Raw genomic sequence first — 10,665 nt, forward strand, 5'->3', positions numbered from 1 at the left:
TACAATATATACAGAACACAACCTACACACTCACCATCCAAGGCTCAAGTTCGATGCCGGCAAACCTTCTATTCAGGAGACAGAAATACAAAACAAAAATCTAGGGTGGAAAGACATCAGCCCACCACCAGGATATAGGAGTACTACCGGACTAAGGCACCCTGAAGGAAAAGCCCCTCCAGAGACGGGCCGCCCTCCGGGCACCCAGTCTTTCATACTCCAGAGAACGTACCTTCACCAGGTCACCTAGGATGTTCCTACAGACTTCATCTACATGGAGGATTTTACTCTGCGTCGAGACTAAAACTCGTGCGTTCCACGTGAAATATCTCACCACTGCGCTGACTATGAATAAAGTGTCTCGGTCCCTTCTCCCAAGGTCTCCGAACGCTCCATAGGCCCACCCGGCGTAGGACAGAGTAGCCAGCCGCGGCCAACCAATGGAAACCCCCACCCTGTTGTACACCTCTGTATTAAAGGGACAATGAAGCAGGAAGTGCTCCATGCTTTCCAGCACGTTAGCACAAGCCTCACGGGGGCAATTCCTGTCCTCGGAGCTCCTGTACTTCAAATTGTCCCTCACATACAGCTTACCATGGAAGCAGCGCCAAGTCAAGTCCCAGTACTTCTCGGGGATCCTGGTAGAATTTAACAAACTCAACCCAACCTCCAGATCCCGACTTGGGCAGTCTTTGAGGGCCAATGGACTCTGAAAATGAGAAAGCAAGACCCTCATATCGAGGAGTTTCCTCGGGAGGGACCTCACCTCCCACATTCCCAGACCCCACCGGTGGATCATTTTCAGAACCGGGGTAACATAAGCCGGGAGATGCCCGTGTGGTGTGCGAAGATCCTTCAATCTTCCCCCTGTCTCCCATTCCTGGAAGAAAGGCTGAAACCATCCCTTGCAGGAGAATACCCACGGAGGAGCCCTCTCTTTCCAGAGGTTTGCCACGTTCACCTTCAAGAAAGTGTTCACTAGGAACACCACGGGGTTCACCATATTCAAACCCCCTAGTCTCCTCGTGCGGTAAGTGACCTCCCGCTTGACTAGGTTCAGTCTGTTCCCCCATAACATCTGGAAGAACAGACTGTAGACCCGTGTCCAGAGAGGCTCTGGCAAGACACAGACGCTGCCCAGGTAGATTAGCAAGGGGAGCAGGAAAGCTTTGCACAGGCCAACCCTTTCCCTCAGGGTCAAAGACCAACCCCTCCATTGGTCCACTCTTTGGGCGACACCTTTGATTCTGCCTTCCCAGTTTTTCGTGGGGTAATCACCCTGGCCGAATTCGATGCCCAGGACTTTGGCATGTTCTTGGGGTTCGGGGAGGGTGTCCGGAAGATCAAACCCGGGATCTCTGCCTCCCAGCCAGAGACTCTCACACTTATCCTGGCTGACCTTGGACCCGGATGCCTCCGAGTAGCGCTCCACTTCTGACATCACCGCTGCTGCCTCCTCTTGCGAAGAAACAAAGACAGTGACATCGTCCGCGTAGGCCACCACCCTCAGGATAGTCTCCGGCGCCGCCCCGCCCATCCGCACCCCCGCCAACGGTCTACAATCGATCCTTCTGAGGAAGGGATCGATCGCAAACGCGTAAAGCAAAGGGTTAAGAGGACAGCCCTGACGGACACCGGATCCTACCCCAAAAGGTCGTCCAATCCACCCATTCACCAGAGGGAAAGTCTCAGCCCCTGCATACAAGGTCTTAAGCCAGTCCACAAACCCTCCAGGCAGACCATACCTCAAAAGAGTGGACCAGAGGTACTCGTGGTTAACCCGATCAAAGGCTTTTGCCTGATCCAGGGTCAGCAAGAACCCCTTCCAGAGGCCCGCCCTGCCTTGCTCCACGGCCTCTCGGACACCTAGAACAGCACTAAAAGTGCTACGGCCAGGAACGCAACAGTGCTGAACCTCCGAAAGGAGCCAGGGTGCAAACTTCACCAGCCTGTTGAAAAGTATCTTAGCCAAAATCTTCCTGTCCACATTGAGAAGTGCTATGGGACGCCAGTTCTCAATGCGTGACGGATCCTTACCCTTTGACAAAATGATCAAAGCTGACCTCCTTAATGATCTCGGCAGAGTGCCCGAGGAGAGACACTCGTTAAACACCTGAGTCAAGAGGGGGACCAAAGAGTCCCTAAAGGTCCTAAAGAACTCGGATGTTAAGCCATCCGGACCTGGCGACTTTTTGGGCCTAAGCCCATCGATCGCCAGTCTCACTTCCTCTTCTTTGATCGCTTCTGCCAAATCGCCCAGCGAGAGGTCAGCCCCTGGCTCAGGAACAGATTCAGCCAGGAAAGCCGACATCCCGTCACGATCAAGCTCCCTCCTTCCCAAGAGGTGCGAGTAGTAGGAACTGACAACCTCCAAGATCCCTGATCTGGACCTTCTCAGGGACCCCGTACTGTCCACCAGCCCCGTCACTATCTTACTATTCACTGACATCTTACAGTTTCTGTAAGGGTCGGGCGAGCAGTACTTCCCGTAGTCCCTTTCGAAAACCAAAGATGCGTGCCTATCGTACTGACACCTCTTCAGCAAGGACTTCACTCTGGAGATCTCCTCGCGGCTACCTCCAGTCGAGACAAGATGCTCGAGTTTCCTCCTCAGGCTCTGATACAGGCGATCCCTGTTCAGGCTTCTGAGGTTCGAGAGCTGCCGGAAGAATCTCGCCACCCGATGTTTGAACATCTCCCACCACTCCGACTTAGTGTTACTTAGGCCCAGCAATGGTACCTGGCTCTGAAAGAATTCCTCAAAAGACCGTCTTACAGCTTCTTCCTCAAGGAGTGATGAATTCAGCTTCCAATAGCCTCTTCCCATCCGAGGAGTCTCTGTAACGTTGAGAGAAAACATAATCAAACAGTGATCGGAGAACTCCACCTCCACAACCGACAACGGCGAAGAGACGGCCTCCTCCTTCAAATAAAACCTATCTAGCCTAGACCTGCACTGACTACCTCTAAAAAAGGTGAATCCTGTGTCGCCCGGGTTGTGCCGGATGTGGACATCCACCAGGCGAGCCTCACTCACTATCCTGTTTAACGCGACGCAGTCATAAGCCAGCCGGTCTCCGGAACCTCCTCTATCACAGGATCTCGTGACATTGTTGAAATCCCCTCCGAAGACCACCTGCCGACTCGAAAATAAAAAAGGTTTGATCTTCAGGAAGAGACATTTGCGGTCCCACTTGGACTGGGAACCATAGATGTTAATGAGCCGAAGCTCTTGTCCCCCCATGGAGACATCTAGGATCAAGCATCTCCCCATTTCTAATTCGATCACTCGTCTGCATTCAACCGCTGCGGTCTTAAAAAGGACCGCCACCCCGCTATACGGCTCGGCCGCAAGAGACCAGTAGGAGGGCCCATGCCTCCACTCCCGCCTTGCTTTATGCAAGGTTGATATATCGGTCAACCTGGTCTCCTGCAAAAACAAAATGTCGGCGTCAAGTTGGCCGAGAAAATGAAAGGCCGTGTACCTTGCCGCATCTGACTTTATGCTGCAAACATTAATAGTTGCCAGCGTCAACGGGGTGGGTGCCGCCATCATGATTGATTGAATTAGATAGCCTTTTTCTTCCCACCACTGACAGTCCCAACCTCTTCCTCTGATAATGACGGGTTTTTAGTGCGCTTAAGACAAACAGATTCATCCATTCTCTCCTTACATAGATTCTTGCCCTCGTCTGGTGGTCCTGGGTTAGTCATCCCCCCAGAGGGCTTTGTATTTGCCCCCCGAGAGGAAGACCCAGCCATCTCCTGAGCCCCAACCACCTTGTCCGCAACCTCCGGCCCCGGGTCCCCACTTCCCCCCTCCAGAGGGAGGTCCTGGAGAGCCCCGAACCGGTTGGAGAGATCCACCAGAGGGGGGGCGGCTGAACCCTCCAATGGCGCTTGGATCATGGCCAGAGAGTCAGAGGGGTCGCACTCCAAAGAGGCAGCTCGAGACCTGGTCCCCCTCCTACCTCTGGCCGTTTTCCTGTTACCCTTTTTCTTTTTCTGTGACCACTCCCCCTCTCCCTCATCTAGACTGTCACCAGAAGAGGGTTCCTGGGAAGACGTGGCGTCCTCTCGCTCTTCCCTTTCAAGTCTCTTGACTTCCTCGCTCAATTCACTGTCTTTAGGATCCTCAGCTGCAAGTGAAGTACCTGGGTCAGAGTTTAGGGACATTACTCCCTGCCCCCTGTCCCCACGGCGCTTCTCCTGCCGCCTGATGGTGGATGGCGGCAGCTTGCTCCTCACCGGATCCCTGCCTCCCCCGCCCCTACTGGTCCCTTCACCGGCAAGATTAGTCCCGGCTTGCGCCTGTCCCACACTCGCCGCTTTCAGGACCGCATTGGCGAAGGAACGCGGACAGCGACTGAACGGGTGACCGAGGTCACCACACAAGTTACACCTAATCCTGCGACAGGCAGCAGCAAGATGACCGAGGTCCCCACACAGTGCGCATTTCTGGGTGGTACACTGCGCACTGAAGTGTGTGGGGCTACCGCACCTGTGACAGACCTTAGGCTGCCCCCGGTAGAAAATCAAGATCCTATCCCTCCCCAAAAAGGTTGAGGAGGGGATATGGGTAACAGTGTTTCCCGAAACCTTCAATCTCACCATGAAGGTCCAGGCCCCTGACCAGATACCATGGTCATCCAGATTCTTTTCGGGAATATTGGTGACCTCTCCGTATCTACTCACCCAGGTGGTAATGTCCATACAGGAAAGCGACTCGTTACTAGTCAGAACGGTCACTTTCCTGACTGAATCTTGGCGAGTTATTGCCAGGGGAAAGAGACCATGCCATTCGGGGCGACTCCGAGCCAGCTCATGGCGAGACCAGAAAAGCTCAAGGCCCTCCGGTCTCACGAAGCTGACATCGAAGTAGGAGGTCCCATAGGGATGGATCAAGGCAAAGATGTCATATGCCGCAAAGCCCATCCCCAGCAGGAGCTCAACCACCTTCGACCTATCAGGACAGGCATCCTTGCTTACCCACTGGAGACGGACCACGTTCCTACGGTTACTCCTCTGCCCCGTTGTCGGCAGAGACCAGACAGTCTCTGCCCCTCTATCTCGGAAGGCTGAAAGACCATGTCTCTCTATCCAGAAAGACAGATCAACCTCCCTCCCCTCTACAGTGATGGAGCTCTCCCCTCTCCTCAGGGCGTCCAGGAGCTGCTGTTGCAAGTCACCATCCCCAGGGCCACCAGACGAGGGCGCACTACTACCCCCAGCACTGACAGCTTCTGAATAGCTTTGGGCTGAAGCCCCCGCCAATGCTGGGGGGGCAGCGGGACCAGCACCTACTTCCCCCCCACCAACACCAGTGCTGCTCCCACCATTCACTCCAGTACTATTCACACCATTCGCAGGACCATTACTCCCATCGTTCACTCCACTACTACTCACACCATTCGCAGGACCACTACTCCCACCATTCATTACACCACTACCCCCAACATTTGCTACACCACAACTCCCACCATTCCCACAACTCCCAGCATTCATTCCACCACTACCCCCACCATTTGCTACATCATCATTCACTGCACCACTACCCCCACCATTTGCTGCATCATCATTCACTGTACCACTAATTCCACCATTCCTACTACTCTCATCATCTGCTCCACCATTACTCTCACCATCTGCTCCACCATTACTCCCATCATTCACTACACCACTATTTCTATTCTCTTTACTTGTCACCCCATTACCTCTGCTGTTCTCTGCACCTTCCACAGTCACCTCCATTCCTTCCTCCCTTGTGTCTGGTGTCTCTGCACTCACACCTGCTGGGCCGGGGGAGGGGAGCACTTCCAGAGACTCCTTTCCCTGCAGCACCACACCCGTTTCCCTTTGGTTGCTGCTGGCTTTCTGCAGGTCGTCTGCTGGAGCGCCCCGCCCCCCTACTGCAGCATTTTGGTCCTTGTTCTGGCCAGACTGTTTTCTCGGCACCTCTGCCCGCCCTGCACCCACAGACTTTGGGGTCTTAGTGTCCTTTTTGGGCGCTGGGGCACACTGCCCCCCTGTCGCAGCAGTGTGCCCAGTGTTCTTTGCTGATGTGTTTTTCACATCCTTCCCTGCCCCCCCAGCCCCGGTGATAACCGGCTTAGCCGCAGAGGGCAGGGTGGGAAACTCCACAGAACTCCCTATGTCCGGCGCTGTGAGTACCTCCACAGCCTCGCCCCCTGCACTGTTCCCCGCACAGATGGCAGCATCGCCGGACGTCCGCCTCCTCTCCCCACCTTGCCTCTGCCTCGAGCCCACTGCAGAGCCCGTGCCTTTAGGTTTGGTGGGGTTTAAACAGAAGGTGGCAGGTGCAACATCAGACATTGGTACATACTTATAACTCACCACCTCCTGTGCAGCTCCTCCGGTCTTCTTCTTCTTCCTCTTCCCTGTCTCCTCCACTGGTTTGTCCTCACCGAAGGAAAACCGCGTCAGGTCCACTGGAGACTCCAGCAGTCGGATCTCCCTCAGCAGTCCTCCTTCCTCCTCCTCCCCCGACACTCCAGCCTCTGCTGTGGGAGTCCTCTGCCCTGCAGGGAGACCACTTGAGCTCCGGCTCTGCCCCTCACTGGCTCCAGCAACTGAGACTCCAGTCACCTCTTCATCCTCCTCCTCCTCTTCACTAAGGACGCCGGCTGGCGGTTCTCCTGAGGTGTTTAACCCCTTCATTTCTGAGAACCGCCGCTGGTTCTTAAACCTCTCCAGGAAGGGACCTGCGCTTTTCTCAATCCCCTCCCGGAGGAGCACTAACCTGACCACCTCGTCTCTGAGGGCTTTAACCCTCTGGGAGGTCGCGGGTCTCTCCTTGTTGGACGCCCGGGTGTTCAGGACCCGGGCCTCCCTCAGCTCCTCTTTCTTCTGGGTTAGTGCTTTGCCGGCGTCCTCGTACTCTCGCAACGTGGCGACCACTCGGGAGGAGAAGGAACTTGTGGACTCGCTGGAGCTCATCTCCCCCCAGGATCTTGCTGGGCTCTTGTTCCTGGGGCCTGGGGTGCCCCGGTCTCCCTCTCTGGGCTGGCAGTGAACAGTCTCGGGGTTGGAGCAGGTGGATGTATTCTTCCTCACCCTTCCCGATCTCCTCACTCCCTCCTGGGCCGGTTGTTGAGGCTCCTTCTCCCCCGCCGGCATAGACCGGGGGATAGGAGGCTGGGAAGCCATGCCGGCCTCCCAGTAAGCCTGCCTCTCCCTGGGGAGAAGAGAGGCAGACGACAACCCTCCTCCTGGAAGTGCTTGAGCTCCACAGACAGCTGCTACTCTCAGCACCACTCCTCCTGTTCTGTATATATACACTGCACAGTACCACTTCTCCTGTCCTGTATATACACTGCACAGTATCACATCTGTCCTGTATATACACTGCATAATACCACTTCTCCTGTCCTGTATATACACTGCACAGTACCACTTCTCCTGTCCTGTATATACACTGCACAGTAACACTCCTCCTGTTCTGTATACACACGGCACAGTACCACTCCTCCTGTCCAATATATATATACTGCACAGTACCACTCCGCCTGTCCTGTATATATACACTGCACAGTACCACTTCTCCTGTCCTGTATATACAATGCACAGTACCACTTCTCCTGTCCTGTATATACACTGCACAGTAACACTCCTCCTGTTCTGTATACACATGGCACAGTACCACTCCTCCTGTCCTATATATATACACTGCACAGTACCACTCCTCCTGACCTGTATATATACACTGCACAGTACCACTCCTCCTGTCCTGTATATACACTGCACAGTACCACTTCTCCTGTCCTGTATATACACTGCACAGTAACACTCCTTCTGTTCTGTATACACACGGCACAGTACCACTCCTCCTGTCCTATATATATATACTGCACAGTACCACTCCGCCTGTCCTGTATATATACACTGCACAGTACCACTTCTCCTGTCCTGTATATACACTGCACAGTACCACTTCTCCTGTCCTGTATATACACTGCACAGTAACACTCCTCCTGTTCTGTATACACACGGCACAGTACCACTCCTCCTGTCCTATATATATATACTGCACAGTACCACTCCGCCTGTCCTGTATATATATACTGCACAGTACCACTCCTCCTGTCCTGTATATATACACTGCACAGTACCACTCCTCCTGTCTTGTATATATACACTGCACAGTACCACTCCTCCTATCCTGTATATATACTGCACAGTACCACTCCGCCTGTCCTGTATATATATACTGCACAGTACCACTCCTCCTGTCCTGTATATATACACTGCACAGTACCACTCCTCCTGTCTTGTATATATACACTGCACAGTACCACTCCTCCTATCCTGTATATATACTTCACAGTACCACTTCTCCTGTCCTGTATATACACTGCACAGCATCACTTTTCCTGTCCTGTATATACACAGTGTACAGTACCACTTCTCCTGTCCTGTATATACACTGCACAGTATCACATCTGTCCTGTATATACACTGCATAATACCACTTCTCCTGTCCTGTATATACACTGCACAGTACCACTTCTCCTGTCCTGTATATACACTGCACAGTAACACTCCTCCTGTTCTGTATACACACGGCACAGTACCACTCCTCCTGTCCTATATATATATACTGCACAGTACCACTCCGCCTGTCCTGTATATATATACTGCACAGTACCACTCCTCCTGTCCTTTATATATACACTGCACAGTACCACTCCTCCTGTCTTGTATATATACACTGCACAGTACCACTCCTCCTATCCTGTATATATACTGCACAGTACCACTCCGCCTGTCCTGTATATATATACTGCACAGTACCACTCCTCCTGTCCTGTATATATACACTGCACAGTACCACTCCTCCTGTCTTGTATATATACACTGCACAGTACCACTCCTCCTATCCTGTATATATACTTCACAGTACCACTTCTCCTGTCCTGTATATACACTGCACAGCATCACTTTTCCTGTCCTGTATATACACAGTGTACAGTACCACTTCTCCTGTCCTGTATATACACTGCACAGTATCACATCTGTCCTGTATATACACTGCATAATACCACTTCTCCTGTCCTGTATATACACTGCACAGTACCACTTCTCCTGTCCTGTATATACACTGCACAGTAACACTCCTCCTGTTCTGTATACACACGGCACAGTACCACTCCTCCTGTCCTATATATATGACGCACCCCCTGGGCCATATTCTTTAGGGGAATACCCGGAGCCGGATCAGATGGGGGTTGTAGTCTCCGAGTGGCTGTGACCCGGTCCGTGCCCAGGGTGTCAAGCTCAGAGTATGTGGCAGTCCTACAGATGTTACAAAGTTCTTTATGTCGACTACGCCACCCGTTGGATTGCGGTCACTACGGCCGCCGCTGCAGCAGGGTCCGCTGAGGCTGATGGTGTTGGTGCAGCTTTAGATAGTATAACCCCCAACGGGAGGGGTATGGCCTCAGGGGGTCAGGTGCAGAGGATGGGGGTTGTGGTGGTGCAGCGTAGATGATAAGTAAAGACAGAGTCGGGTTGTGCAGTTCAGGGTGTTTACTTACTGCAGATATTCCGGTCACTCCAGCCTTGAGTGACCACCCGAGCCGTGCTGCGTCCACCAGGTCCTGGATTCAGCCAACCCCCAAGCAAGTCCGGAGCGTGTCCCTGAGCCCTCCTTCTTGTCCTTTCTTCTGGCCGTCCCCACCAGGGATCCACCTAGGTCCAGCTCCCTCGGGCCTTCTGTTGGGAGACCCTTGGCCTTGGGTTCCCTGACCCTACACGTGGTTTGCCTTCAGGGTGGATGTGGTGGGTGGCCGTGGCAGATCCTGCCCACGGCCTCCGGTCTCTGGCTGAGGTATGCTTTAGCCCCCACCAGTTTGGGATCCGGTACCCTATTGCCAACTCTTCACCCTGTGTTTGTATGTGGGTTCTCAGAGTTCCTTCTGTTTCCCCTTCTCTGGGTCTTTCTTGTTCTCCTCTCTCACTCTCTCTCTGGGCCTTGGAGCTGCTCTTCTCCTCTGCTCTGCTCTCTTCCTCTGGCTTCTCACAGACTGACTGACTGTGGCAGACTGACCCTGATCTTAGATGGTGCCCACCTTAAATACTCCCTCTATGTGTGAGCTCAGGTGACCAGCACCCAATGAGCTCCTATCTTTACCCAGGCTGCTCCCCCTATCTGCCCCTACACTACTGGGATGTACCACCCCCCCTCCCACTCCAGCCAGGAACAGACTCGGTCGTACCTGCACATTTCTAAGTGGGAGTACCGTTGGTCTGTTCCTCGGAAATGGGATGTGTGTAGTGCATGCAGCTTACTGAGCTCAGTTCCACACTCCATCCTTACCCGGGAGTGGAATATCACACCTCTGGCTGAGGTGCAATACCCCTGTAGCAGCCGAATCCTCAGGGTGCTACATATATATACTGCACAGTACCACTCCGCCTGTCCTGTATATATACACTGCACAGTACCACTTCTCCTGTCCTGTATATATATACTGCACAGTACCACTCCTCCTGTCCTGTATATATACACTGCACAGTACCACTCCTACTGTCTTGTATATATACACTGCACAGTACCACTCCTCCTATCCTGTATATATACTTCACAGTACCACTTCTCCTGTCCTGTATATACACTGCACAGCATCACTTTTCCTGTCCTGTATA

General features: G+C 53.2%; 1 protein-coding gene across 1 annotated transcript in view; it reads right to left on the minus strand.

The window, feature by feature from the left end:
* The window catches only part of LOC141167265 (uncharacterized), a 263,824-nt gene extending 257,094 nt beyond the window's left edge, over positions 1–6,730 (minus strand). The window contains exon 1 of the mRNA XM_073654699.1: positions 6,355–6,730. Within this exon, the coding sequence (XP_073510800.1) occupies positions 6,355–6,678 (324 nt within the window). The 5' untranslated portion in view covers positions 6,679–6,730. The remainder of the gene's footprint in view (positions 1–6,354) is intronic.
* Positions 6,731–10,665: the final 3,935 nt, after the last annotated feature.

Source organism: Phyllobates terribilis, unplaced genomic scaffold, assembly GCF_046119375.1.
Source record: "Phyllobates terribilis strain yellow unplaced genomic scaffold, ASM4611937v1 Scaffold_11__3_contigs__length_659146591, whole genome shotgun sequence".
Classification (NCBI taxonomy): Eukaryota; Metazoa; Chordata; class Amphibia; order Anura; family Dendrobatidae; genus Phyllobates; species Phyllobates terribilis.